The sequence below is a fragment of the Vanellus vanellus genome (genome assembly GCF_965231255.1).
Source record: "Vanellus vanellus genome assembly, chromosome: 25".
Classification (NCBI taxonomy): domain Eukaryota; kingdom Metazoa; phylum Chordata; class Aves; order Charadriiformes; family Charadriidae; genus Vanellus; species Vanellus vanellus.
This window is the reverse complement of record NC_138930.1, coordinates 3,484,677-3,512,116: the sequence shown is the minus strand read 5'-3', so window position 1 is coordinate 3,512,116 and position 27,440 is coordinate 3,484,677. Positions and strand designations below refer to the sequence as shown.

The window sequence follows — 27,440 nt, the reverse complement described above, 5'->3', positions numbered from 1 at the left end:
CTCCCAGAGCAACCGAATTGGGTTAAAACCAGGTTTAAAACCCAGGGAAGCTGTCGGGCGGATGCCTTAGGCCGGTGAGCCCCGGTGTAGCTGGCTTCAGTTCAAGTTTTACAGACTCTTTATAGGTAAAGCAGGTCTAACTCCATCCCCCATGGCCTCGCCCCAGGTGGGTCTGGTTGGTGGCCCTGTCCTCATCCCAGGGACACTGCCACCCACCCTGAACCAGAGGGGCCCGCTCCCCCCGGGATGAGCCCTCGGGGTTTGGCCATGCAGGGACGGCGTTGTGTCCCCAGGCTGTGGGGGGTGAGGTGGTGGAGGGGGCACGGTGTGATCCCCCTGATGTCCCCTGTGTCCCCCTTCTCCGGGCCCAGCCTGTCCTCCCTGGCTCTCTCTATGGCCACTACACTGGCTGCTCAGCTTGGGCCAGACCCGGCCCCCACCTTATAGCCCTGTCCCTTACCCTATAGCCCTGACCCCCACCCTATAGCCCTGTCTCACACCCTGTAGCCCTGAGCCCTTCCCTATAGCCCTGACCCATACCCCACAGTCCTGACCCATACCCTATAGCCCCTGTCCCCCTCCCACAGCCCCTGTCCCCTTCCCTATAGCCCTGTCTCTCACCCTCTAGCCCTGTCCCCCACCTATAGCCCTGACCCGTACCCTATAGCCCTGACCCATACCCTATAGCCCTGTCCCCCCCTATAGCCCTGACCCGTACCCTATAGCCCTATCCCCCACCCTATAGCCCTGTCCTTCACCCCACAGCCCCTGTCCCCCGCTAGCCCTGACCCATACCCTATAGCCCCGTCGTCCTCCCCCCCAGCCCTGACACATACCCTATAGCCCTGACCCATAGCCTATAGCCCCGGTCCCCCTCCCCAGTCTGGGCCCCACCCCCGGCCCCCTCCCCCGCCCCCTTTGGCCACGCCCCTCCGCGCCCCCCACCTCGGCGCCTCTGGCGGCACGGCCCAATGCCGTTATCCCGCCGTGCTCTCGCCTCTCTTCTATTGGGCGAGAAGACGGAGCGACGCGAGGCCGAGCCAACGGAAGCCGGCGCTGCTGGCGGGGGCGGGACATCCTGCGGGTCGGGCCGTCCCCGCCCCGCTGCCCGGTGCTGCCCGCGGCCTGGGCCTCCGCCGCCGCCGCCCCGCCCCGCGGCCGCCATGCCGCACAGCTTCAAGCCCGGAGACCTCGTCTTCGCCAAGATGAAGGGCTACCCGCACTGGCCGGCCCGGGTGAGACCGCGGGACCGCGCCGGCGGGGGGACGCACCGGGGAGGGGGGACTCACCGGGCCGGGGCGGGGGGAAAACGGGCCGTGGCCGGAGGTCCCGTACCGGGATGGAGATCCTGCACCGGGATGGGAGGCCGGTACCGGGATGGGGACCCGTACTGGCTCCAGTCCCGAGGTAGGGGGCCCCTACAGGGATGGAGATGCCATGACGGTTTAACGGTCCCCGTACCGCGATGGGGATCCGTTACCGGTATGGAGTGTCCTGTACCGGGATGGGGGACCTGGTACCAGCACCTGTGCCGGGACGGGGGCCCGCTAGCGGCATGAGGGACTTGTACCAGTGCCCATACTGGGATGGAGATCCCATAACGGCACCCATACCGGGATGGGGACCCGGTACCGGCATGGGGTGTCCCATACCGAGATGGGAGGACCCGTACCGGTATCTGTCCCGGGATGTGGGCCCAGTACCGGCACGAGGGACCTGTCCCAGTACCTGTACTGGGATGGGAAGTCCCGTCCCAGCACCTGTGACTGGGTTGGTACGTCCTGTACTGGGTTGGGAGATCGCGTACCAGCACCTGTACAGGGATCAGGACCCAGTACCAGGATGGGGTGTCCCATACTGGGATGGGAGGTCCTATTCCAGCACTGATACTGGTATGGGGACCTGGTACAGGAATGGGGCATTCTGTACTGGAATGGGGAACCCTGTGTTGGCACCTGTACTGGGTTGAGGGCCCAGTACTGGGATGGAGATTCCCTACGGGCACCCATGCCGGGATGGGAGCCTGGTACTGGGACGGGATCCTGCACTGGGTTGGCGTGCCATACTGGAACTGGGTTTTGATCCCGGGAGGGGGGTGCCATGTTGGCACCTGTACCAGGAGGGAGAAACCCATACTGGGATGGGGGTCCGGGACTGGAATTGGGGTACCCTCCTGGCACCTGTACTGGGAGAGGGTCCGGCACCAGGCTGGGATCCCGTACTGGCACCCACACCGAGGGAAGAGTGTCCCACAATGGTGTCTGTACCTGGCAGGGGATGGGGGGGACCTGGGGGACCCCTCACCAGGAGGGTGTTTGACAACCAGGTGCAGAGGGGACCTGGGACCCCCCTCCTGCCCTGATGGCAACCCGGAGCCCTCCCTTTTGACCTGCACCCAGGGGCGACCCTGACCCCCTTAGGGTGATGGCATGGGTGACCCTTCATCCCCCAGCCCTGGGACCCTGTCTCCTGCGGGGGTGTCCCCTGCCACCCCCCTCCCTGCTGCCCCCGGGACCCTGGCGCTCCAGGCACCCCGACCCCATGGGGGTGTCCCTCACAGCCCACCCCTGCCCCAGCACCCTGGAGGAGTCCTGCCCTTCACCTTCCATCCTCATCCTCATCCTCATCCTCCCACCACCCAGCAGGACCCTCCCCCTGCAGAGACCCCCCCCCATTCCCCTTCTCAGCCTGGATGTCACCCACCCTCTGTCCCCCACAAGGATGGGGACAAAACTGGGGTCCGGGGCTGTGTCCCTTGTTGGGGGTGGTGGGGACACGGACGCACACAGTGGGGACAGCGCCTGGGTTTGATGTGTGCCGGGGGCTGCGGCCGAGCGCTCGCGAGGTGCAGGTTCGGAGGGCACTGGTGCGGGTTGGGGGGTGCCGATGGGGCGATGGAGCACGCGTGGCGGAGGATGAGGGGTCCTGCTGGCGAGGTGACAGCGTTGTGCCATTGGTGGTGCCTGGAGGAGACCCAGAGGAGCTGGCAGAGCGGGGGCTGGTGTAGGACGTGCTCGTGAGGGGAGTGCGAGACGGCTTTGGGGCTCAGACGGGGTTCTGCAGTGGTCCGTGGTGGCAGCTGAGGGCAAGGCAGGTTCATCTGCTGAAAGTGTCCGATGGCATGAGACTGGCAGGCGGAAACCATGTGGGATCGGGGCCAGCAGGTACCGGGGAGGCTCAGGGTGCTGGAGACGACGATGCTTGGCCGCACCACGCCGTGAGATCTAGGATGCCATCCCCTGCGCTGTCGTGGCTGACCTGGCGCCGAGAGGACTCGGTCCTTCCAGGAGAGCCCTCGCGCTGCTGGCATCTGCAGCCCCTCCTGCTTTAGCTCACTTGCTTTTTTGGGGAAGGCTTCCCCTTGCTCCGAAGACCTCCCCAGCACGCAGGGCAGCCCCTGCGCACCCCGAGGCCCCCGCCTGCGGCTCTGCCCGCAGCCCAGACTACGTGGAGCAGACAGACGGGCGCTGGAGCTGGCCCGTGGGAAGAAGACGGGGTGGCCCACGCGTCCCGCTGGCAGCGGGGCTTTTCCTGTGGCCGGTCTCCAGCCAGGAAGGACCATCAGGTCGCCCCATCGGAGCAATCGCCCCCTCACCCTGCGCTGGAGGGAGCTTCCCTCGGGCATCCCCCCCCGAGGTGGCTCGTGCGATGGATCTCTGGGGAGTAGCACAAGGCCCGCATTTCCCTGGGTGTTGAGCCCCACGGTGGAGAGATGACCTCGCGCCGAGCTCTAGCCGTAGAGCATCCGTGCTGGATCCCTTCTGTTACTCTTCTAGAGATCCCGCCGGGCCCTGACGCCGCAGTGGGACTCTTGTGCGTAGCAAGGTCCCCGTCCGGGTGCTTTCTTGCCATGCTTGCCTCCAAGCGGGTGCGGGTGCCGGAGGCCAACGCTGCTAGCCGGGGCTGACGTGCCTTGCAGAGGACATGCTCAAGCTGCTCTCTCTGACCACCTCCTGCTTTGGGTTTCCTTTCAGATCGATGACATCGCGGACGGCGCTGTGAAACCCCCACCGAACAAGTACCCCATCTTCTTCTTCGGCACCCATGAGACGTAAGCGCTGCCTCGCTCCCCTCTCTGGGCTTTGCCCCGCTGCCTCTGCTCCGGGCTCACCTCTGCTTTATTTCTCTCCAGCGCCTTCTTGGGCCCTAAAGATCTCTTCCCTTATGAAAAATATAAAGACAAATATGGGAAACCAAACAAGAGAAAAGGCTTCAACGAGGGATTGTGGGAAATCCAGAACAACCCTCACGCCAGTTACAGTGCCCCTCCGGTGAGTGTGGGCCTCGCGTGGCGGGGGGGCAGCGAGGACGTGGGCTGCCGGCGCCTCCATCTCTCCTTTCCTCCGAGTCGCTCTCCTCCTTTTTCTGCTTCTCATTGCTGCGGTGGCTATGCGCTTCCAGCTCACAGATCGGCTTTCTCGGGGTTGAAGTAGCTTCCCTTCCCTGCCCGCTCCCTTCCTGAGGGAGTCAGCCCTCCTCTTCCTCCTCTGGAGGAAGACACCTTTGCCTCATCTTCGAGGTGGAACTGGGGACGTGCTTTGTGCCGCTTGCCCAAAACCACTGAGGATTTAATTGTCAGAGCAAGAACTTGAGGCTTGCTCATCCCCGTCTCCCAGACCTGCGTGTGGAGTGTTGGGCAGTCCCCTCTTCATCCATTTCTGAGGTCCTGAGCCAAAAGCTGCTGGGCTGCTCCTTCAGTGGGCTTCAGAGCAGGCCGGGAGATGGCTCTTTGCTGTCAGTTGCGTGAGCATTTCGTAACCATAATTGTGTGATACAATTTATTGTATAGCGATCTTAAAAGAAGGCATCCAAAGCAGCTTCATAGGCAGTTGGTCTGAAGAGGCAGAGGAAGGTTTTTAAGATGAGCTGCGAGGACAAGGTGGTCTGAAGGTAGGCAGGCTCAGGGAATGAGCTCCCCCAGCTGTGCCGCTGCCAGTGCAGGAGAGAGGATGTGGTCTGAGTAGCTGCAGGAGATGGTTGGACCCAAGACTTCAGATGTAGGGTAAGGTGAGACCATGGAGATGCTTGAAAACCTGGAGAACAACTTCAGCTTGCTGGGTGGGAGGTTGGTGATGGTGAGGAAGGCATCACCCACTTTGTCCAGGGACTCCATCGTGAACTACCAGCAGGGCTAAGAAACCTGCTGGTGAGAAGCCTGCTGTGATTGAGGGACCGAGGCAACACCAATGGCCCCAGCAAGGCTGAGGGTTCACCAGTGCCAACTGCATTTTGTGGCCAAAATGCCTGGAGGAGGAGGAGAAGAGACTGAAGTAGAGGTATTTTTTGGTTTTGAGACCTAAATGAAGTGAGGTGCCAGGAACAGTCAAGGATGAGGAGAGGCTTTTCAGCAGGAAGGCTCCAGCACTGGAAGAATTCCAGCTCCAGGATACCCCTTGGGTGCAACATCCTTGCGTGAGGAACCTCATGATGGGCTGGTGAGAAGCCAGGAGACCTTCCCTACATGGGAATGAGGGAACAGGACACAGGAGATCCCAACTGGGAAGAGTAGTGGCCACCACGCTGGACTCTTCGTGTGGACCTTTCCCACGGGGAAAGTGTGCGACATGCTGTGGGGTGAAGCCATCTGAGAAGAAAGAGGCCTGACTGGAGTGGAGGGCTGGCGGCCAGCCCACCGGAGGAGAACGGCCGCTCCCTGACGCCGGAGGAGAGGCTGAACCGAGCCACCCACCTCCGCTTGTCTGGCGCCGTTAGGGCAGAGGAGGACTGTGGTCCACTTGCCCAGGAGGGGCTCTCAGGTCTAAGGCTTCTCTGGGGGTCTTTGGCAGAGCACGAGGATGGGGAGGAGAGGGGAGCAGCAGCGGGTAGAAGCTGACCTGGGGGATCCAGAGGGAAGGTGGTGCTGGTGTTCTCGGGGTGGTGCGTGAGGGACCTTGGGAAGGGGGTGCAGGGGAATTAGAAGGGGGTCGACTGAGCGTCCTCGTTGGATTGCTGGTCACGTTGTCTCTCTGCCCCAGAGCCATGCTGAAGGGTTCTGTGCTGGGAGGGGAGGCTGCCCTATGCTCCTCTGCACACACATCTCTCTGCTCAGCGCTGCCGTCCATCGCTTGTGACCCTTTTGCACCGCTTCTTTCCCCTCCTCCCACCCCAATGCACCACAGGCCCCTTGGGGCGATAACACAACTCTTGTCTCTACTGTCTCTAGCCTGCGAGCTCCTCGGACAGCGACGTTCCTGAGAACGACCCGATGGGGGGAAGCGATGCAGGTGATGATGAAGAAGATGCTGCCATGGCTGCAGTCGCCACGGAGAAAATGGAAAGCGATGAGGACTCGGATCAAGGCAGCGACCACAGCGGGCTCAAGCGAAAATCGCTGGCCATGAAAGTGAGTCTGGGCTGGGGTGGTTCCACGCAGCAGGGACGGGAGGGTGTCCTGGTCAGGAGGACGCTGATATGGTCGTTGAGTCCACCACTGAGCTGCAGCTTTCATCCACCATGCTGCATGTCAAACCCACTGTGGCTGGAGGTGGTGAAGGAACCAACTCCCTCTGGAGTCTCTGGTGGGAAATGGGGTTCAGTGCATGTTTGGGGGTCTCGCAGCTGTCTCATGTTGTCTGTGAGATGGCGGGACGGCCAAGTCCTGGTGTGGTTTGCAGCCAGGAGCTGCAGATCTCTTCTGAGTGCATGTGGCTGCTCTTGCAGGGACAAGTGGGAAAAGTTGGGCAAAGCCCTTCCTCAGCAAGCGTTGGCTTTCTGTTGTGGGTGGCGGGGGAGTGGGCTTCTCTCACATTCTCACTTCTCACATATCAGATGCCGGTGGCAAAACGGCCTCGGAAATCCTCCAGTGACCTGGATCAGGGAAGCCCTTCCCTGACAGAAGAGGAGAACTCTGAAACATCTTCTGAGTCGGAAAAAAACAGTGACCAGGTGAGAGGGTTTTGGGATACACATATATGGAGGCTGGCAGGACAGCGGGGAAAGGGCTGGAGGAAGAGCATCGCCATCTGCAGGGACAATGGCTTGAGTGAACCTGACTGGGGAACAGTCTCACGATGGTTTCAGAAGCCATTTCTTTATATCTGTGTTTTCCTCCAGGACTTCACTCCTGAGAAGAAGCCAGTGGCCAGGGCTCCCCGGAGGATGGCGGCAGCGGGGAGGAAGAAGAAGGTAAAAGACCCGTAGTCTGCAGTGCAGCGGGAGGGAAGCTGGAGAGGAGTCTGGGGTCTGTGCTGCTGGAGGGGGGAGCAGGGGGTGGCAGGGCTCTGCCATGGGCTGGAGGTAGGTTCAGTGCTAGTAGGGACCTCGCTGATGCCTTGGCAACCCGGTTGGGCTCCGTGCTGCTGTGTTTTGGGGCACGCTGCTGAGCCGCTGCCCCCCTCCTGGTCCAACCCCACTCTGTCTCTGCAGAAAGTGGAGTCCGGCTCCGACTCAGACTCCAAAGTGGACTCAGATTCGGAAATGGGAAATGCGACTGTGGACATGACCAAGTCGGATTCCAACTCTGATTCGGACTCGGATGTGTCTGTGAAGAAGGCTCCACGGGGCAGAAAGCCAGGTAATGCCAAGGAAGCTTCTTCCACCACCGCTGGGCTTCCTCAGGGGAGTGGAGAGCACGTGAGGCTGGGGGCTCCTGAGGCTCTGGGGACCCCTTCTGTTGTGGGCACCTTCCAGCCCACATCTGAACAGCCCTCTGCCCCCCCCAATTTGGAGCTGTTTTAACAGAGGGACAACCAGGGCTCCTGCTGAACATCTCCCTGTTGTCTTGCAGCTGAGAAGCCCCCTCCCAAGCCCCGTGGCAGGAAACCGAAGCCCGAGCGTGTCCCAACCAGCTCCAGCAGCGACAGGTGAGATCAGCTGGGACACCGTCACCCCTGGGGCTGGGCTGGAGGGTCACCCACCTCCCCTCCACACAAGGGGTCCAAGCGTGCTCTGTCCTTTGCAGTGACAGCGATAGCGATGTGGACCGCATCAGCGAGTGGAAGAGGCGAGATGAAGAACGACGGCGGGAGCTGGAGGAGAAGAGGAAGAGGGAGCAGGAGGAGGAGATCCGTCGGCTCCGAGAGCAGGAGAAGGAGGAGAAAGAGAAGAGGAAGGAGAAAGCAGAGAAGGGCGAGGAGGCACACTCAGACTCGGACAGCAGTGCAGAAGATGAAGTGGCCAAAAAGGGACGGAAAGGCCGGGCCAAGGCTCCGTCCTCCTCAGACTCTGAGCTGGAGCTGGAGAAAGAGGTGAGTACAGAGCCGTTGGGAGCTGGGGACAAACAGACAGCCCGTCGTCTCCCTGTCAGGTCAGGAGAGACCTCCAGGAGTGGCAGGAACCTGCTGTCTTGATCTTGCGTTACCCTGGGGTGGCCCACGCAGCACAGGGAAGGGTTTTGTCCATAAGCGCATCCATACCTTGTAAATAGGAGCTCTTCCCCTGGCCCAGGACGCCCCATCCAGCTGTGGGTCTCACACCTCTGTGATGGTCTCCCTCCCACCACAGTTGTTGGATTTGCTCCACTGCCTTTCCCGGAGCTTGGGGGGGCGTCAGCCGGATTCGGCTGAAGCACAGGGAAGGGCTGCAGAGGGCTCTTGGGAATCACGCTGCCTGTGGTCAGAGCCAAGGTCGCCCTTTTAGCCTGATGAGTTCCAGCCTGTGGAGGTGGGCTGGGAGAGCAGCACGAAGCTCTTGAGGTCTGGAAGGACTCATGGGTTTGCCAGTTGAGTACTGCAGGCTGGGCGGGCCGCTTGAGGTACCAGGATATTTACTTTTGGAGCAGCACATCGCTGTGCTGCAACCCGAGTCCTTTTTTATCCTGTGTGGGGGACGCCCCTGCACCCAAACCAACTCGCAGCAGCGGTGTGATGGGCGCTGGATCGTGCCTAGCCGGGGCCGTGGCGCACTCTCCCTCCCGCAGCGGGGAGGGCTCTGCTGCTCTCGCCTGCATTGTTCTCTCCTCCAAGGTAAAGAAGCCTGTGAAGAAGCAGCCCTCGGAGTTGTCAAGGAAACCGAATCAGAAGGAGAAGAGGGGCCGAGCAGAGGAGAAACCACGGAGCAAGTCAGCATCTCCCCTCCCCGCATCAGCGCTTTCTTCCTCTGGGGACAGGGCCGTTCCTCTGCTGCTGCCCAGCCCTCCCCGGCTGACACCCCGCAGTGGGGATGGGGCTTCCGTGGAGCTGCCCCTGGGCTGGGGCTGGGCTCTGACCTCCCCTCCTGTCTCCTGGAGCTGAAGGGGCTGGAGGAGGTTTTGAGGGGGCACCAGGCTGAGCTTCCCTTGTGTCTTCCGTCTTGCAGGGGAAGATCCTTGGGGTATGGCTTTGGGGCTTTGCCGTTCTGCAATCCCGGGATGCTGGGGCATGGGGGAGCTGCTGTCTCAGGGCTCCTGTCTGCCTGCGAGCTGGGAGATGTGTGTGGAAGCGTGGGTGGAGCGTGGCAGGGCTCTGCTGCCTGGCTCGAACCGTCGGGCAGGCCAGGGGGATGCACTGACGTGTGCCATTACCCTTCTTGTTAGCCCAGAGGCGAGCAGGGGGTTTCACCTCAACGATCTTACCTCATTCCTTTGCCTCCCACAGACCTTTGAAAGTGGAACGAGGCCGGAAGAAATCTGACCTGATCCCTGAAAGGAGGATGGAGAAGAAAAAGGGTGAGGGAGCCATTGCTTGCTGTCACAGAGGGGAGGAGAGGAAGAGAGGAGATCCAGGGTTGGTTCCCCCATCCTGAGGAAAGGGAGGGATCCCACAGGGTGGGATGCTGTAGTCCCAGCATCATGTTGGAAAGTATTTACAGGGTGTGCAGAGACAGTGAGCTTCCCTATAAATATCCCCTCCCAATCTTGGCACATCCCAACCCATCCTCTTCAGAGAGGTCCCTGGGGCTGTGTTTGACCTTGGAGATGCAGGAGGAAACCAAACCCTTGCTGGGGGAGAGGTCATGGACTCTGGCCTGATGCCTCAACCTGTCTCTCTTGCTGCTCCAGAGCCCACAGTCGAAGAGAAACTTCAGAAACTTCACAGCGAGATCAAGTTTGCCCTGAAGGTGGATAACCCGGTGAGTGTCTAGGAGGTTGGCCTGTCCTGGGAGGTCCCTGCTCGTCGTGTCCTCGGCCACTGCGTGAGCCTTGCCCAGCTGTGACACCTGGGGGTGCTCAGGCTGGCTAAGCCTCCTCTTCCCTCTCTGGATGCTGGGTGGCATTAGGGGACCGTGCCCCAGGTGCCCACAGGGAGACTTCCAGGCACCTTCTGATCTCAATGCCATCCTTGCAGGACATCAAGCGGTGTCTGAATGCGCTAGAGGAGCTGGGCACACTCCAGGTCACCTCTCACATCCTTCAGAAGCACACTGACGTGGTGGCTACACTGAAAAAGGTAGGGCAGAGGGCTGAGTCACTGCCTGGAGGGAGTGAAGAGCCTACTTGGGCCACCCCAACTCTAAAAGCATTCCTCCTCCCTCTTTCTGGTGCAGATCCGTCGCTATAAAGCAAACAAGGACGTGATGGAGAAAGCTGCTGAAGTCTACACCCGGTTGAAGTCGCGTGTCCTGGGACCAAAGATGGAGGCGATCCAGAAAGCCAACAAAGCCGGGCCTGAGAAGGACAAGGGGGAGGCGGAGAAGGGCCAGGAGAAGCTGTCGGGAGGGGAGACGCGGAATGAGAAGGGGGAAGAGGAGACGAATGCTGGTAACTCTCTCTGCACGTCTCGGGGCGGTTCCCTGCTCTGTCCGGGCATGTAGCGATCCCGGGGCCCTTCTCGGGACATGGCGCGTCCCACTGGGCACCAGGGACATGAACAGGGGTGGCTGTTGGCCTCGGTGGTGGAGGGGATTGGCAACCACACGTGGCAACTCCAGTCCCTTGTTTGCTGGAGTGCCAGGAGTGGGAAAGGACTGAATATCGAATGCTCGCGGCAGTGAGAGCAGAGGGCAAACCTCGACGCCCACGCCTTGGCTTTGGGTGCCTCTGGGCTGATTTTTGGTCCAGGATGGCTCCTCGCTGCCAGCTCGAGCCCTGATCCAAGGCACCAGGGAGACAGAGGAATGCGGAGACGCCCTTGGATACTGGCTCAGGCTCTTGCGCAGGCAGCTGGTGACTGGGATCTTCCACCATCGTGGCCGTGTCCCTGCCTGGGGACGTCCTGGTGGTGCTGCAAGAACCTTCCCGGAGGAGCTGATGGGGAAAATCCGCTCTGCCGCCTGCCTCTGGGCTTGGGGGATGGAGTCTTTGGGGCCCTTCTCGTAGCTATCGGGGCCGGGCCAGGCCTGGGGTCCCCTCGGTCTCGACTGGGTGTCCCTTGCATGGATGGGGACAACCTGTGGCTGTGTGTCCTCAGCTTGTCCAGCCTCTTGTGGGTTGGGATGGACGAGGTCTGCTGTGGGGACTCGGGTGTCTGAGCCTCTCTCGTTCCTTTAGACCTGTCGGGTCCTGTGAATGGTGAATCCCTGTCCCAAAAAGCAGAAGGCACAGAGGAGAAGGACAAAAGCCAAGGGCCGGGAGCTGGAGAGCCGGAGGGATCCGCTGAGGAGACCCACAACAAGTGAGCATGCGAGGGGCAGACCTGGGGGCTCGGGAGCTCCCCGGGATCTGACGCACGTCCAAGCTGGACGCTTGTGTGGATGATCTGGGGGGGGGGGTCTCGTGGGTTGCGTTGGGCTTTTCCCAGCTCGGGAAGGAGCCTGGCATGAGGGAGAGGGGCTGCTGCGGGTGGGGGAAGGCAGACGGGCAGGGGAGCCGCTCGCTGAGACGCCTGTGCTCTCCCCCCGCAGTGTGCAGGACTATCCCAAGGCCGAGCGAGCCGGGCTGGAGCGGGAGAGGGCTCGCGGGGAGTCAGAGGCTGTGGATGATGCGGAGGAGAGCTGAGGAAGCGGCTCCCGCCCGGAGGAGGAGGAGGAGAAGGCGGCGAAGGGGTTGCGAAGGGAGAGTGGCCTCTGCCTCGTCCTCTACTTGAGTTACTTCACTAAAGTCACACAGTAGCTGATGTCCTAGGTCTTGTCCTGTGCCCCCGGCCCCGCCAGAGCACCGACCGCGGGGGGGGGGCTGTGCTGGTTGTCTGTATTTGTCCCTTCTTTTTTGTTTTGTTTTGTTTTAGGTTTGTTTTTTTTGGTTGTTTTTTTTTTTTTTTTTCTTGGTTGGTTGGTTCATTTTTCCCTCCTACCTAATTTCTTGTGATTTCAACCGACATGAAATGAATATAAAGGGTTTTTTTAATGAAAAACACAAGGAGCCCAAGTGTCTGTTTTTTGAGGCATCTCGCTGACTGTGATGAAGGGAGGGCAGGAGCAGCCCCCTGCCCGGGGCCGGGGCTGGAAAACACCCCCATGGGCCCCCCCCTTTCCCTCTGGTCCTGGCCCACTCTCTGAGCCAGGACCAGGCACCCATGGGTGTCCTTCTCCCCGCTGGGCCCTGGCGAGGGGAGCGGGACAGCCGCGTTGGGCTGCTTTCTGCTTGATTTTTCCAGCGCCCGTGTTGCCTCGGCCATGGGGGGCTTCTCCGAGCCCCGGTGCCCACCATCGTCTTCTCTCCAGCCAGTGGGAGCTGCTGGAACTGGGTCCCTTTGCTCCAGGGGAAGGAGCAGGGCTGGGCACCAGGTTTTGGGTTAAAAACAAAGTAAAAAAATGCGTATTCTCTCTCCTATCTTGGCCGGGGAGGGACCGAAGCGTGGCAGCATCCTGCCTTGTGCTGGGCAGCATCTTTGTCTGTGTGTCTGTCTGCTCTTTTGCAAAGATCCGCAGCTTTTTGTACGTGTAAAATAAAAGATGTTCCCAGCTCAACCAGCTGCTGCGTCCTCGAGTCCTGTTTGTGCCGTGGCGGAGGGGGGGTGTGCCCCCACCCCGCTTTGAGGCTGCTGTTGCCGCAACTCAGCCCTGGGGAGAGGCTTATTTTTATTATTTTTTTTTTTCCAGGGCTGATTTCATGCTCCAGCCCTCTGTAAACAAAACCCAAATAACTCCCCCCCTGCCTCCCCCCGCCCAAAAAAAAAGCCCCATATGCCTCTTGCCTAACTGGCGGGAAGCAGGAGGAGTGTGTCCCCCCTTGGGACAGCCCCCTGGGTCGGGGGGGGGGGGGAGGGAGTTTAAAGGCAATACAAGGTCCGTCTGTCTGTCCCCCCCCCAAACACCCCCATTGCCTTTGGCTGTTGTAGCCCCCATCCTTGCAGCTGGCAGCAGTGGGGGGAACGGAATAAGGCCAAGACACGGATGTGAACATGAGCAAAGCTGTGTTAGTGCCACCGAGAGTGCAGCAGGGGTTCAGCCCCTCCCGGCCGTGGCGGGTTGAATTTGGGGCACCCTCAGTTTTGGGGGTGCGATGGGGCGGCACGTGACGGTGCCGTGGCGGCATCCTCCAGCCATGGCAGTGAGAGGTGCTGGAGAAGGAACACCACCAGAGCCTCCCATGCCCAGGCCACCACCTCCCGTCCCCGGGCCACCACAGTCACCAGCAGCTCCTGCAGTGACCCGGCGTGGCTGTAGATGCCGCGGAGCTCGGCCATGCCACGCTGGGCTCGCCGCGCTGCCTGCACCAGGGTGTCCTGCAACCGCTGCACCAGCATCCGAGCCGTGGCCAGTGCCTGCGGCATGGCAGGGGTCCGGCACCCCTCGGCCGGCCCTGCCCGCGTGTCGGGACAGGCAGGGTGAGGGCAGGGGTTCGCCTGCGCCTGGTTCCTGCGCTCCCGCGTCTCCTGGCTGTTGTCCAGTGGCTCCTCAAACCTTTGCTGCATGGCCTCCATCTGCGGGAGAAATGGCAGTGTGGAAGGGGATGGGGGGGGGGGGCGGAGGGGGTTCCCGGGCGCGGTGGGGATCCCCCTCCCCAGCACCGGCACCCGGCGGTTCTCACCACGCTGAGGATGTGCTGGAGCTGGACGAGGAGGTGGTGGGTGTCCATCTGCTCCTGCCAGAGCTGCTGTACCAGGGCCGAGGCTCGGCTCCTGGCGTCGCCGGGGAGGGAGCCGAGGGGAAGGAGGTGGCTGTGCCGGAGAACACCGTCCGAGGCCAAAACCGGCCCCTCTGCGGACTCATCCACTGCGGGGGAAGAGGGGCTGGGGACAGGGTGCCAGGGGTCCTGGTCCCCCTCCCCTGTCCCCACAGTAGCATCCCAGGGCAACGGGGATGTGGGGACCCCCGGCAGCATCCGAGGGGGAAGGGGACGGGGGACCCCCAGCAGCATCCCAGGGGGAAGGGGGACTTGGGGACCCTCAGCAGCATCCCGGGGCAAGGGGGGATATGGGGACCCTTAGCAGCATCCTGGGGCAAGAGGCAACGTGGGGGACCCCCAGCAGCATCCTGGGGTAAGGGGGGACATGGGGACCCCCAGCAGCATCCCGGGGTCTCTTACCCTCCCGCCTCTCGCCCAGGGGCAGGTAACGGTCCAGCCGCTGCTGGGACGTGTCCAGTGCCCGCTCCAGGCTGTGGAGGAAGAGCCGTCCTGCCCCCGCCGTGGGGCCCAGCAAGGTGTGGAGCATGGTGGCCATGACCGAGGGGACGCTGGTACTGGTGTCCTCGGGGACCCCCAGCTCCGTGGGGGGACCCCTCGGGGCAGAGCCTGCAGCACCCTGGGCACACGGGGGCTGCCGTCAGACACACTGGACCCCCCCCCCCAAAACTGGGTCCCCTCCAGGGACCCGCGGGACCCCACGCAGGGGCACAGCCCCTGGGGACAGGGTACCTCCTGGGACGGCTGCGGGGTGGCCTCGTCCATGGGGTCCTGCGTGTCTCTGCCTGCAAAGGGCGGGGGGAGAGGGCACAGCGCTGACACCCGGGGGGCAGGTGAGTGCCACAGAGCCCTGGTGCCACCTCTGGGCCAAGCCATGTCCATGGAGGAGGGGGGGACACCTTGTCTCCACTGGGGTGCGCGGTTGGGGGGTGTCTGCTGGCAGGACGGGTGGGACACGGCAAGCTGTGCGGGGTGAGGGGCTCAGCCACGCTGGGGGGGGGTCCCTGAGGTCCCGCTCAGCTCCCTGCTGCAGCCCCGCGCCCGAGGACGGTGCCCCAGGGCCATTGTCAGCGGTGGGGGGGGGGTGATGCCCCGGTCTGGGGGGACGGAGCAGGGTGTCCCTCGCTCCCAGCAGGATGAGCGGGTCCTGCCCTGCATCCCACCACCACCAGACCCGGCTGCCAGGATGGGGGGCCATGCCTGAGCCCCCCCCGTGAGCCTAATTCCGCTCCCAAGACCACCCTGCTCCCACCTCCTGTGGCCCCAGGGCAGGGGACAGGCTGAGGGTGTCACCTGGCTGTGAGGGGGGGGGGGGAACAGGACATGGGGGGCCCCAGGACTTGGGGTACACCCCCTGCACTCACCCTCAGCCATGGGGGGAGAGGTCAGGGTCCCCGGCGCTGAGCACCCACCTGTCCCCTCCAGTGACCCCACTAGGAGCCCCCGTCCCTGTGAGGTCACACAGGGCTATGACATCATCCGTCCTACCACCAGCTCCCCCCAAGGCCCTCTGCCTGGGGTGGCACACAGCCACGGTGACCCACGTGCCACCTTGGTCCCCTATCCCCCCCCCCACACCCCCTCCTCCCGAGAAGAAGCACCAGTCCAGTGCAAAACTAACCAGTTTATTGTTTCACAAGCTGCTCCCGACACTACGAGAGGGGGGGCTGGAAGGCACCGAGGATGAGGGGACATGGGGGATCCAGCTGGGGGGGGGGCTGGAGGTGACCCTACCAGGCACTTGGGGGGGGAACTAAGGCACGTTGCTGCATGTCCCCGGCAGAGGTGACAAGGGACAGGCAGGAGGGGTCCCCCATGGGGGCAGGCACGGAGGTTAGGAGCAAGGTGGGCCAGGCAGGGGTTAGTAGATGCTCTGATCTAGGCCTGGGGGGGGACAACACCAACGTCACCCCACCCCAGAAGATGCTACTTCATCTCCAGGTCCACCAGGCGCTGGCCCGAGGGGGTGAAGGGTCCCACCAACCAGGTCAGGGGGGTGTTGTGGGCCACGTGCTCCACCAGCTCGTCCATCAGCTGACGAGCTTTGGCGGCGTGGGCACGGGCCTGGGCCAGCACGGTGCTCGTCACGTCCTGGAGGGAGGTGGCGGAGGCGAGGGCTGCCCGTAGCTCCTCCACGTTTTGCCGGACCTGCCCTGCCGTGTCCTGGATGCCGGCGGGGAGGCCCTGGAGGCTGGACACCAAGGGCTGGCAGGAGCTCTGGAGCTGCTGCGTCAAACCCTGCAGCATGGCCAGCGTGCCGGACTCCACCGGCTGTGGAGGGACAAGGAGGTGGTGAGGGGTCGGAGGGACACCAGGTGGCCCTGGGGACCCCCTGCCCTCCACCTACCTCTGGTGGCACCAGGTCCTTGCCACCGCCCGGTTGCTTCTTGCTCCACTCCAGCCACTTCTGCTGCAGCTTCTCCTGCCCTCCCTGCAGCTTCTGGTCCATGCCCTGCTTGAGGTGCTCCACCTGGGGAGGAGAGTTAGACCCCGGCGTGGGTGGCCTGCTGCAGCCCCAGGGTGGCATAAGGGGACGTGGGGATGGGTCCTACCAGGTCGAGGGTGCGTTGGAGCTGGGCCAGCACGTCCTGGCTGCTGCGGCGGGCATTCTGCAGCTTGCCCAGGGAGTGCTGGAGGGCTCGGTGCCGCAGCTTGGTCGAGAGGGAGCCCAAGCGCACGAAGTAGCTTTGCTGCTGCTTCTGCTGCTCTGTTTCAAAGCCCTCCACGGCCGTGGCCAGCGTGGCTGTGGGAGAGGAGCTGCTGAGGTGGCCCCACCACCACCAACCCCATATAGGGCCGGCATCACTCTGCTCAGGCTCTACCCACCCCTCTCCAAGGGGACCCCCGGCCCATGACACATCTCGAGGGGGTTGCGATCAGCTCCTTACCCAGCTCCTCGTCTGTCATGGGCAGGTAATGGTCCACCAGCTCCTCCGACTTCTCCAGCACAGAGCCCATCCCGCTCACCACCATCTGGCCCACGGTCGAGCCCATGACAGTGCTGACACCGCTGCTCACCGCTGACTTGGTCAGCTCCATACTGCCCTGCACGGCCCCTTTGGTCATGTCCATCACACCCGTCACCCGGCTGGTCACCACGTCCTTGGCCCCGGCCACGGTGCTGGTCAGGACATCCTTGGCCCCTGTCACCGTGGATGTCACCAGCTGCTTGGTGTCTGAGATGAGCTGGTTGGGGGGATGAAAAACCCTCTGTTAAGCAGCACTGGGGGGGGACCTCGACCATCTTTGCCCACCCCACTACCTTCTCCGTGGGCTGCTGCAGGATGGGCAGCTTCTCCTCCAGCTTGTCCAGCCCTTTGCAGGCGTATTCGTTGGCGGTGGAAACTGGAGACATAAAACCAGATGGGTTTTAATACCCCACCGCCTTGTAAGATATCTGCTAAGGCCAGTTTTGGGGGCACCCCAAAACCCGTGGGGTGCTGCCCCCCTTCCCCAGCTTCTCCTCCAGCCCTCCGCAGGTGTATTTGGTGGTGGTGGAAACCAGAGATGAGAAAACAGCTTTTTCCTTTCCTGCTGCCTTCTAAGATCTCTGCTAAGGCCGGTTTTCGGGTACCCCAAAACCCACGGGGTGCTGCCCTCGCCCAGCTTCTCCTTCACCTCCTCCAGCCCTCTGCAGGCGTATTTGTTGGGGGTGGAAACTAGAGACACCCAAAACCAGATTATTCCCACCCCGCTGCCGTGCAACAGCTCTGCTAAGGCCAGTTCTGGGGGCATCCCAAAACCCGTGGGGTGCTTCCCCCCCGAGCCCCACTCACTCTGCGGCTCCAGCTTGGTGAGGATGGGCTGAGCCCCACTGACCGCCGCCGCCGTCAGCGTCTTCACCCCCTTTTCGGCGGCATCGCAGACGGACTTGACATAGGGGTGGCTCTCCTTGGTGGAGGCGTAGGCGGTGGAGACCATGCCGTAGGCAGAGCTCACCAGGGGCAGGCTGGCCACCCGCGTCCCGATGCTCTGGGGGAGCGTGAAGGGGTCAGGATGAGTTGGGGGCGGGTGATGGAGGCCCAAAGCTGATGGGGGATGGGGGACAATGTGTGCCCCCAACCCCCCGAGGATGGCTTTGGGGTACTCCGAGGACCCTCCAAGGTACTATGAGGACCCTGCAAGCCCACCCAAGGGCAGGATAGCCCAGAGCCCTGTTCACAAGCATGGACCACCCAGACCCCCCACTTTAACCCCCCCCCTTGACCCCCACTGACCTGCTGCTCCTCCGCCTTCGGCTGCGCCGTCCCGGGCTCACTGGTGGCCATGGTGTGGCTGGAGGGGGCGGGGGGGGACCGTAAGAGGGGTCAGACACCCCCCCCAACGCCCCCCACTCACCCTTAGGATGGGGGAACCCCGAGTTGCGCCCCCCTCCCTCGGAAGGGGCAGCCCCCACCCGTTTGCGATCTCCCAGGACAAGGGGGGTCCCGGACACCGACCGGGACCGGGACCGGGACCGGGACCGGGACCGGGACCGGGACCGGGACCGGGACCGGGACCGGGACCGGGACCGGGACCGGGACCGGACTCACCGCTGGGGGCTGAACTCGGCTCTGGACTCGCCCCGCTCCCTCCCCACCAGCCTTTATAGCCCCGGAGCCCGGCCCCGAGCGCATGTGACCGGGACCGGGACCCGCCCCGTCGGGGCCGGCCCGGGGCGGTTCGGGAGCACCGACCGGTTGGGAGCGGTGCGGCGCGGCCCGGGGCTGCAGCGACCCCTCCCGGGACGGGGACCGGGACACCCCCGGGACCCTTCTGCACCGCCCCCCCCCCCCCTCCCCCCGGACGGGGCTGCACCGACACCGACCTCCTCGGGGGCCGATCCTCCGGGCCGGGCTGCACCGAGACATCCCCCCCCCCCCCTTCCCCGGGACAGGATTACCCCCCCGGACCCGATTTCTCGTCCTCCCGGGACGGGGACCGGGACACCCCCGGGACCCTTCTGCACCGCCCCCCCCCCCCCTCCCCCCGGACGGGATGACCCCCGGGAACGGGATGCGCCGACCCCCACCGCCACCGACGGGGACCGACCCCCCCGCCGGGGACCAGATTCCCCCTTGGGACCGGGCTGCGCCGACCCCCCCCCCCGCGGGACCCGGTTCCCCCGCCCCCCCCGGACCAGGACACACCAACACTCCCAGGACCGCATCCCCCAAGCCAGCCTGCACCGAGCCCCCTCCCAAAACCAGCACCCCCACACACACACACTGATACCCCCCCCCAACACCCACCCTCCCCTCCAGGGGATCCCCCAGCACGGGGCTCCCACTGATCCCCCCCCACCTTGCCCAGTGAAGGTCAGACTGGTCCCAGTGGGTGCCGGTGGCGGGAGGACAGACAGCCCCGGGGGACCCGGTGTCACCCCGCTGGGTGCCGCTGCCACACTGCACCCGCGATGTCGGGGATACCCTGAGCCCAGCCCCGCGGCGGCGATAACCGGGACGAAGTCCAGTGCCACACGGCCGCGGTTCACAGTCCAGCCACCCCGGCACCCCGCCGGCACCCCCCACCCCGGCACCCGCCCCGCTCCCCCCATGGGTGAAACCCTCTTCGTGGGTGATCCCCGTCCGCCCCAGCTCTGCCGCCCCTGCCGAGCCCCCCCAGCGAGCCCGGCACGACGTGGCAGCTCTGCCGCAGCCGGCGCTACAGGCTCTGACTCATTTTAAGGCCTAAAAAGTTGTTTTCTTCCTCTTTAAAATGCGTCGAAGCCGCTAAGACAAGAAATCCCGACGCTCTCCGGGCGCGGGGATGCCCTGGGGACCCCCAGACGGGCAGGTTTGGGCACACGCTGCGCCCTCCGTGCGCCACCCTCCCCGAACAAGTCCCCGGCTGCAGCATCAGGGGTCCCACGCCGGGTCACCAAGTCCATCGTCCCCTCGTCCCCAGCGGGGACAGGGTTCGCTGTTGCGGGTGGGCGGGAGCCCCCCCCAGTTTGGTGGTGCCGGGGCTCAGTGCTGGCTGCAGAGCCGTGGGGGAGCGGGCACCCGGTGCGTCTCCCCCACGGTGATACAACCCTCCCATTTGGTCATCTCCAAGGGGACGTCCTCCGGATACTCCACCAGGACGGGGGCGAAGGGTCCCACCAGCCAGGGCAGGGGCGCGTGCTGCCCCACGTACTCCAGCAGCTCATCGATGCTCAGCTGCGCCCGCATCACCGTCTCCCGACTCTGCGCCAGCACCAAACCCGACAGGTCGTGGAAAGAACGGGCATGGGAGAGGGAAGCCTGCACGCCTTCCACGCCGTGTCGGACATGTCCCGCCGTCTCCTGCACGCTGCTGGGGAAACTCCGGGCGCCGGTGGCCAGGCGGGTGCAGGCAGCGTGGAGCTGGCACAGGACCCCACGCAGCATGGCCAGTGTCCGCGCCTCCACCTGCAACACAGCCAGCGGGCGGCGGCGGCCCTGGGGTACGATGGTCCCCCCGCTCGGCCCAGCTTGGACCCCCGTACTGTGGTGTCCTCCATGGGCACAGCCCCCCCCTGCCCCATACCTCGGTGTCCTTCCATGGGTATGGTCCCCCACCCCATACCTTGGTGTCCTCCAGGAGCATGGTCCCCCCAACCTATACCTTGGTGTTCTCCATAGGCATGGCTCACCCACCCCATACCTCAGTGTCCTCCATGGGCACAGTCCCCCACCCCATACCCTGGTGTCTTCCATGGGAAGGGCTATCCCACCCCACCCCACCCTGTACCTTGGTGTCCTCCATGAGTTCCACTGCCCCGTACTGTGGTCTCCTCTATGGGCATGGTCCCCCCCATCCTATACCTTGGCGTCCTCCATGGGCACAGTCCCCCAACCCCACAGCTCGGTGTTCCCCCGTGGTACCCCCACCCTGTACCTCGCTCTCCTCCATGGGCACAGCGTCCTGCTGGCTCCACTCCAGCCACATGCGGTGGAGATGCTGCCGGGGGCCGTGCAGGGGTCCGTCCGTGCCCTGCCGCCCCTGCTCGATCTGGGGGGAGGGATGGCGAGGTGGGATGATGCCAGGGGGATGTGTGCCAGGCTGGCATGGGGCTGGCACGGTCCCCAACGCATCCTTACCAGCTCGAAGATGTGGTGGAGCTGGGCCAGGAGATGCTGGGCGCTGTGCCGTGCCCGCTGCAGCTCACCCAGCGAGCGCCGCAGGGCTCGGTGCCGCAGTTTGGCCGAGAGCGAGCCCACGCGGACGAAGTAACTCTGCCGCCGCCTCTGCCGCTCCGGTGAGGCCACCTCGATGCCCGCCGCTGCTGCTGCGGGGCGAGAATCGCATGGTTGGACCATCCCGTGCCGGGCACCGGAGCATCCGACCACCGGTGCTGGGGTGAGCCCCCTGCGCTCCGTACCCCACCACAGGGCCATGGGGGTGCCCACCCACGGGATGCTTGGCCACCGGGTCATGTGGAGGTGTCACCAAAAAGCCAGGTGGCCTCTTCGGTCACCTCTACTGTGACACGGGGACGGCTCTGCCCACCGCTACCCCGTGCTGAGCTATAAATACCCGGGGTGGGCGGCACAGGGCTATATTTGCTTTCTGGTTTCCAGGTGAGAGTTCAGCCACCGCCGCGCCGCGTTCCCCGGCTTCGGGTTCCCGCCGGGTGGGGACCGTCCCCTGCGCGGTGTCGCGGTGGCCACGGGCACCGCAGAGCTGCCCAGGCACCACGGCGGGGAGGCGAAGCAGGGGAACCGGGTGCAAGCGATGCCGGAGCGGTGGGGAGGGATGGGGTGGGGGGGCTTGGCACCCCCAAATTTGGGAGATGGTTTGGCGGGCTCTCACCCGGCTCCTCGTCTGTCCTGGGCAGGTATCGCTCCACCAGCTCCTCCGATTTCCCCAGCACCGCGTCCACCCCCGTGGCCAGCAGCCGGCCCACGCGGCACCCCGCCACGGTGCTGACGCCGGTGCTCAGCGCCGAACGCGTCCTCTCCACGCTGCCCTGCACCGCGCCGCGGGCCAGACCCACCGCGCCGCTGACGGTGGATGACACCAGCTCCCTGGTCCCTGCCACCACCTAGGAGGGGACAGCAGAGGGACACCTTGTCCCAGCACCTCGCCCAGTGCTGCCCCCCTCCCCCCCCCCCCCCCATGTCCCCCAGGGGAGATGTTACCCTCTCTGGGGGCTGCTGCAGGATGGGCAGCTTCTCCTCCAGCTTGTCCAGCCCTTTGCAGGCGTATTCGTTGGCAGTGGAAACTGGAGACATAAAACCAGATGGGTTTTAATACCCCACCGCCTTGTAAGATATCTGCTAAGGCCAGTTTTGGGGGCACCCCAAAACCCGTGGGGTGCTGCCCCCCTTCCCCAGCTTCTCCTCCAGCCCTCCGCAGGTGTATTTGGTGGTGGTGGAAACCGGAGATGAGAAAACAGCTTTTTCCTTTCCTGCTGCCTTCTAAGATCTCTGCTAAGGCCGGTTTTCGGGTACCCCAAAACCCACGGGGTGCTGCCCTCGCCCAGCTTCTCCTTCACCTCCTCCAGCCCTCTGCAGGCGTATTTGTTGGGGGTGGAAACTAGAGACCCAAAACCAGGTTATTCCCACCCCACTGCCTTGCAAGAGTTCTGCTGAGGCCAGTTCTGGGGGCACCCCAAAACCCGTGGGGTGCTGCCTCCCCCCCCCCCAGCCCCACTCACTCTGCGGCTCCAGCTTGGTGAGGATGGGCTGAGCCCCACTGACCGCCGCCGCCGTCAGCGTCTTCACCCCCTTTTCGGCGGCATCGCAGACGGACTTGACGTAGGGGTGCCTCTCCTTGGTGGAGGCGTAAGCGGTGGAGACGGCGCCGCAGGCACAGCTCACCAGGGCCAGGCTGGCCACCCGGCTCACCACGCTCTGCCGGGGGGATGTCGGTGAGCCGGGGGTCCCCAGCGATGCCCGCTGCCCCCTCCTACCCTGTCAACCCTCTTTTTGCACCCCTACCTTCACCTCCTGCTCATCCTGTGCCGGTGCCGTGTTTTCGGCTGACATGGCAGCGGTGGCTGAAGTGGGAAGAGAAAGATCACGGGTGGCTGAGAGCGGTGTGGACCCCTGGGGTGGCCGAGCCCCATGTCCACCCCTCACTGTGCCGAAGAAAGCAGCACAGGGGGCTGACCCCCCCCAGCACATCCCTCCGCAGCCCCTAGCCCTCCCAGGGCTGAGACCCATCAACTCACGACATGAGTGGGAGGAAGGTGGAGGCCTCTGAGCCGCTCGAGGGGGTGTCATGGGGGGGGTCTGGAAGGGGATGGGGCTGACCCCCTGCCCGGCTGCAGCAAGACTGGGTCCCCCAACCCCTCTTGGCCCCCCCCCCCGCCCCCATCCCGGTTTGGGGCCGGGGAGGGGTTTTGGGTGATTCAGGCGGAAGCTGTGCTGGAGTCGCCTTTCGCAACTCCGCAGTGGGGACGTGCCACCAGTCACCGTCACCTGGGCCGGGACAGCCCCAGGACCCCCCCGCAGGGAGCGGAGCAGCAGAGTGCCCCCCTGGCAGCATCTCTGCCCCTCGGGGGGTCCCGCGGGGGACAGGGCAGCGTCCCTGCCCCACTGCCCCCCCCCAGCCCGGCCCTGTGCACCCCGGGGAGCAAGTCCTGGGGGGGCTTTGGGGGGGTCAATGAAAGCTGGTCCCTGGGGGGGGGGCAGGTCCCCTTGGGTCCCTAAGAGTGTCCCCATGGGTCTCGGGGGGCAGGTCCTTGGGGGGAGGGGCAGGTCCCGTCAGGGTCTCTGGGGGTGTCCCCTTGAGTCCAGGGGGGCAGGTCCCGGGGGGGGGGGGGGGGAGGGGAAGTTCCCTCGAGGTCCTGGGGGTGTCCCCTCGGGTCTCTGGGGGTGTCCCCTTGGGTATCGGGGTGGGGGTGAAGGTCCCGGGGAGGGGGGGGAAGTTCCCTCGAGGTCCTGGGGGTGTCCCCTCGGGGTCCCTAAGGGGGTCCCCTTGGGTCCCGGGGCGTAGGTCCCGGGGGGATCAGGTCCCTTTGGGGTCCCCGGGGTGCTCCGTGGCACCTATCACGGAGGGGCTCCGGATGGGGGGGGGGGAACAGGCAGGGGACACCGGCGACCCCCCCCCAGCCCCCGCTTTCCTGCAGCCGCCGGGCTCTCAGCAGCCCGGGCGGGCTCTGTCCCCCCCCCCCCCCCAGCCCCCGGAGCCCCCCCGGGACCGGCGGCGGACCCGGGGACCCCCCGGGCCCCCCCGGACCCTCTTTCCGCCCTTCAACTACCGCCAAATCCCGGGGACAGTACTTACGGGGGAGGGTGGGGGGCGGTCTGTCGCGACTCCCTGTCGTGATCGCGATCCCCGGTCGCGATCCCCCGGCCCCCGCCCAGCGCCGGATTCATAGTTGGCGGCGGGAGCCAATCAGCGAAGGGGAGGGCCGCGTCGCCACCAATTAGGAGGGAGGGGCGGGACGGGGGTGGGCGGGGCTGTGGGGAGTGTCGCCACGTGGGGCCGCGGGGGCCCGATCCTGCCCGGGGACACCGGCGGGGACACCCCGTCCCGGGGGGGCGGTCAGGGTCCCCCAGCCACCGCCCCACGGCCAAGTGTCCCCGCCCCAGGTGTCCCCTTGCCACGTGTCCCCACACCGAGGGACACCGAGGGACCCGAGACCAGGTGTCCCCGTGCTGGGTGTCCCCATTGCCAGGGGTCCCTGTGCCAAACATCACCATACCAAGTGTCCCCTTGACATATGTCCCCAAACCAGGCATCTCCGTGCCAAATGTCCCCTTGCCAGGTATCCCCATACCAAGTGTCCCCGCACCAGGTGTCCTGATGCCAGGTGTCGCCATGCCAAACACACCAAGTGTCCCCTTGCCGTGTGTCCCCAGAGCAAGTGACTCCATACCAAACGTCCCTGTGCCAGGTGGTCCTATGCCAAACATCTCCACACCAAGTGTCCCCTTGACATGCGTCCCCATGCCAGATATCCCCTTGACATGCACCTCTATGACAAGTGTCCCCACCCCAGGTGTCCCCATATGAAGTCACCCAGTGCCAGGTGTCCCCATGCCTGGTGTCCCCTTGCTGTGTTCCCCCATACTAAGTTACCCCATACCAAATGTCCCTATGCTAGATGTCCCCATGCCAAGCACCTCCATACCAAACGTCCCCTTGCCGTGTGTCCCCATACCAAGTGTCCCCACACCAGGTGCCCCCTTGCCAAACATTTCCATACCAAGTGTCCCCAAGCCAGGTATCCCCATGCCAAGACGAGCCCCACAGGGTCCCAGGCCTCCCCCAGCCCCTGTAGGTGCTCAGGCCGGGGGACGGCAGTGTCACCCAGCGGTGAGCAATCCCAGAGGGTGGGAAAGGGTGGGGACAATCCCAGGGAGCAGGCTGGCCTGGACGGGAACGGGCATGGGCAGGGGACAGTGCGGGTATGGGACGGGCACGGCTGGGGGACATGGTGCCCGTCACAGCCTTAGCCCCAGGGACTTCATAGGACACCACACAGGGGAAAGTGTAGCGGCTCCAAGTGACGGCATTTAATGTGCTGTTGTGGGGTGGGGACAGGGACATGTGGCAGGCAGGAATGGGACAGGGATGTGAGACAGCCTGAGCCAGGTGGGATGGGGCTGGGGGCCATGGGGATGAGCATCACAGGATGGGGACAGTGGCCTTCGGGATGGGGACAGCCGCCTCAGTTTCCCCAGGAGAGCTCATCTTGGCTGGGGACAGAGTGGCAGAGAGGGAGGTGACATACCCAGGCACCCGGGGTGACACCGAACCCCTTGCCTAGTGATCCGGTGGGTGCCGCCCGTCCCCCTTGGGCTCACAGCCCGTGTCCCCAGCCTGGCTCACGGTGGCCACCTCCTGCCCCCGGCGGTGCGCGGGGCTGGCGCAGAGGGTGTCGCGGGCGGCGGTGAGCCGCGGGGCCGCCCGCCGCAGCAGCGCCAGCAGCGGGCACTCGCAGACCCAGGGGTTCCCGGAGATGTCGAGGTCCAACGCGGGGCCGGAGGATCGGGGGGGCAGCTCCAGCGCCCGCAGCCGGTTACGCGCCAGGTCGAGGACGCGGAGATGACGCAGAGGGCCGAAGATGCCGGCGGGCAGCGCCTGCAGCTCGTTATCCTGGAGGAAGAGGAGGCGCAGGGCGGGCGCGGGCGCGAAGGCGGTGGGCGGCAGCGTGCCCAGCCGGTTCCCCTCCAGGTCAAGCCGCTCCAGCGCTCCCAGCCCGGCCAGCGCGGCCGGTGCCAGGGTTGCCAAGCGGTTGTGGGACAGATCCAGGTTATGGAGGGAACTCAACGGGTGGAAAACCTCCGGCAGCACCTCCGCCAACGCGTTGGCAGCCAGGTCGAGCCACTGCAGTTGGGGAAGGTGCCGGAACCAGGCGGGTTGCAGCGCCCGCAGCCGGTTCCCCCGCAGCACCAAGTGCTGGAGGTGGTCGGTGCCGGTGAAGATGCCGGCGGGGAGGTCGGCCAGGAGGTTGTCCGTCAGGTCGAGGACGCGTAGGGTGGGCACGGGGTGCAGGAGGGTTTCGGGGAGGGTGGCGAGGCGGTTGGAGGAGAGGTGGAGCTCCTGCAGCTGCGGCAGCCCCACCAGGGCGGTGGGGAGGAGGACGGCCAACGCCGTGAACTCCACCGAGACGGCCAGGGTGGTGGGGGGCAGCCCGGTGGGGAAGGCGCTCAGGGTGGGCTCCGTGCAGACGAAACGGGTGGCGTTGGGTTGGGGGGAGCACGGGGCGGCGGGGCCCAGCGCCAGCAGCAGCAGCAGCAGCGGCGGTGGCAGGATGCGGCTCGGTGGCATCATGGTGCAGGGCTGCGGGCGAGCGGCCATCGTCACTCGAGGGTTGTGCAACGCTGCCGCTGCCGTCCCGCTGCTGTCCCTCCACCCCAGGCAGGGACATGCCCTGACCCCCATGTTCCCCCCCCCCCGACCCCAATTCGAGCCCCCCAGCCCTGCCCTCACCTTCCCAAGTGGCCGGCGAGGCTCCTCGGGGACCGTCCTGGCTCCTCGGTGGCTGTCACCCCCGGGGGGGGGGTTGGTGGCTTGGCCTCACGTGCCGGTTGGGAAATCGCTGCCGTCACTGCCAGCTCGCAGGGTGCTGGCAGCCGGGGCAGGGTGCTGGTGTCCCCGCCGTCCCCATCGCACCCCCACCCCCCAAGCTCTTGGGGGACACAGCAGTGACACCCCCCTTCCCCACTCTCCCCTCCCAGGGGACCCCAGCACCCGCTGCGCCGCCGGCAGCACGCAGTGCTGTACAACCCCGTGGCTCCTGGGGAAACTGAGGCACGGCACAACGTGGGTGCCGGGGAGCGGTGGGACCCCGTGTCGCACCCGCTGCCTGGGTGGCAAAGCCCCCACGAGCCCCCACCCCCGTGGCACGATGAGCCGTGGCCAGTGGCTACTGTGGGCTGAGCACGGAGAAACTCGTTGCATCGGAGAGGGAATGGGAGTGGGGGGGTGGGTGGGGGTGCTCTGGGTGGGGGGTACCCGGGGTGGGATGTGAGCACGGGTGGGTGCACGGGGGGGGGGGGGGTACATGTGTAGCAGGATGTGGCTGTGCCCCGGGGGGGGTGCGAGTGGTGAGGGGGGGGACACCTTGGACACCGGGGGTCCGTGTGTGTGTCCCCCCTCACCGGTAGCACCCCGGTGCCCGACCCCAGCCACTGCCACCTCCCGAGGCCGGGGGGGGGGGGGGGTGTCCCGGGGAGGG

The 27,440-nt window shown here is 65.0% G+C and overlaps 5 protein-coding genes across 5 annotated transcripts; 1 reads left to right on the top strand and 4 right to left on the bottom strand.

Moving 5' to 3' along the window:
* Positions 1-1,115: 1,115 nt before the first annotated feature.
* On the top strand, positions 1,116-12,672 carry HDGFL2 (HDGF like 2). The gene is made up of 16 exons (XM_082495492.1): positions 1,116-1,235; positions 3,975-4,051; positions 4,133-4,271; positions 6,164-6,343; positions 6,769-6,885; positions 7,054-7,125; positions 7,366-7,513; positions 7,727-7,802; positions 7,901-8,186; positions 8,904-8,998; positions 9,513-9,583; positions 9,917-9,987; positions 10,203-10,304; positions 10,402-10,615; positions 11,345-11,468; positions 11,698-12,672. Exons 1-16 carry the CDS (start codon positions 1,164-1,166, stop codon positions 11,789-11,791), a joined length of 1,938 nt encoding a protein of 645 aa, XP_082351618.1. The 5' UTR covers positions 1,116-1,163; the 3' UTR covers positions 11,792-12,672.
* A 548-nt stretch (positions 12,673-13,220) lies between these two features.
* LOC309681472 (uncharacterized protein) lies at positions 13,221-15,235 on the bottom strand (the record flags this gene model as incomplete). The annotated part of the gene is made up of 5 exons (XM_082495356.1): positions 13,221-13,658; positions 13,766-13,950; positions 14,264-14,480; positions 14,594-14,646; positions 15,226-15,235. The coding sequence occupies 5 exons, from the start codon at positions 15,233-15,235 to the stop codon at positions 13,221-13,223; spliced, it is 903 nt and encodes a 300-aa protein (XP_082351482.1).
* Positions 15,236-15,470: 235 nt separating this feature from the next.
* On the bottom strand, positions 15,471-18,455 carry LOC309681527 (perilipin-3-like). The gene is made up of 8 exons (XM_082495419.1): positions 18,394-18,455; positions 18,079-18,136; positions 17,638-17,833; positions 17,124-17,206; positions 16,750-17,047; positions 16,414-16,604; positions 16,209-16,331; positions 15,471-16,132 (listed from the first exon to the last, which is right to left on the bottom strand). The coding sequence occupies exons 2-8, from the start codon at positions 18,127-18,129 to the stop codon at positions 15,788-15,790; spliced, it is 1,287 nt and encodes a 428-aa protein (XP_082351545.1). The 5' UTR covers positions 18,130-18,136; positions 18,394-18,455; the 3' UTR covers positions 15,471-15,787.
* A 1,076-nt stretch (positions 18,456-19,531) lies between these two features.
* Positions 19,532-24,179, bottom strand: LOC309681400 (perilipin-3-like). Its single transcript, XM_082495269.1, has 8 exons — positions 24,038-24,179; positions 22,747-22,805; positions 22,464-22,659; positions 21,946-22,028; positions 21,617-21,848; positions 20,905-21,092; positions 20,702-20,815; positions 19,532-20,232 (listed from the first exon to the last, which is right to left on the bottom strand). Exons 2-8 carry the CDS (start codon positions 22,792-22,794, stop codon positions 19,810-19,812), a joined length of 1,284 nt encoding a protein of 427 aa, XP_082351395.1. The 5' UTR covers positions 22,795-22,805; positions 24,038-24,179; the 3' UTR covers positions 19,532-19,809.
* Positions 24,180-25,257: 1,078 nt separating this feature from the next.
* On the bottom strand, positions 25,258-26,832 carry LRG1 (leucine rich alpha-2-glycoprotein 1). Its single transcript, XM_082495595.1, has 2 exons — positions 26,693-26,832; positions 25,258-26,542 (listed from the first exon to the last, which is right to left on the bottom strand). The coding sequence occupies exon 2, from the start codon at positions 26,531-26,533 to the stop codon at positions 25,523-25,525; it is 1,011 nt and encodes a 336-aa protein (XP_082351721.1). The 5' UTR covers positions 26,534-26,542; positions 26,693-26,832; the 3' UTR covers positions 25,258-25,522.
* Positions 26,833-27,440: the final 608 nt, after the last annotated feature.

What these genes read in the sequence shown, in the direction of transcription:
- HDGFL2 (XM_082495492.1), top strand. Translation starts at nt 1,164, where the DNA reads ATGCCGCACAGCTTCAAGCCCGGAGACCTCGTCTTCGCCAAGATGAAG. An exon ending in GAGGAGAAACCACGGAGCAA is followed by an intron (nt 8,999 to 9,512) that starts GTCAGCATCTCC and finishes TGCCTCCCACAG; the next exon opens with ACCTTTGAAAGTGGAACGAG. An exon ending in GAGGATGGAGAAGAAAAAGG is followed by an intron (nt 9,584 to 9,916) that starts GTGAGGGAGCCA and finishes TTGCTGCTCCAG; the next exon opens with AGCCCACAGTCGAAGAGAAA.
- LOC309681527 (XM_082495419.1), bottom strand. Translation starts at nt 18,129, where the DNA reads ATGGCCACCAGTGAGCCCGGGACGGCGCAGCCGAAGGCGGAGGAGCAG. An exon ending in CGAAGGCGGAGGAGCAGCAG is followed by an intron (nt 17,834 to 18,078) that starts GTCAGTGGGGGT and finishes ACGCTCCCCCAG; the next exon opens with AGCATCGGGACGCGGGTGGC. An exon ending in TGCAGCAGCCCACGGAGAAG is followed by an intron (nt 17,048 to 17,123) that starts GTAGTGGGGTGG and finishes CCCCCCAACCAG; the next exon opens with CTCATCTCAGACACCAAGCA.
- LOC309681400 (XM_082495269.1), bottom strand. Translation starts at nt 22,794, where the DNA reads ATGTCAGCCGAAAACACGGCACCGGCACAGGATGAGCAGGAGGTGAAG. An exon ending in CACCAAGCTGGAGCCGCAGA is followed by an intron (nt 22,029 to 22,463) that starts GTGAGTGGGGCT and finishes TTATGTCTCCAG; the next exon opens with TTTCCACTGCCAACGAATAC. An exon ending in CAGGACAGACGAGGAGCCGG is followed by an intron (nt 21,093 to 21,616) that starts GTGAGAGCCCGC and finishes CTCGCCCCGCAG; the next exon opens with CAGCAGCGGCGGGCATCGAG.
- LRG1 (XM_082495595.1), bottom strand. Translation starts at nt 26,533, where the DNA reads ATGATGCCACCGAGCCGCATCCTGCCACCGCCGCTGCTGCTGCTGCTG.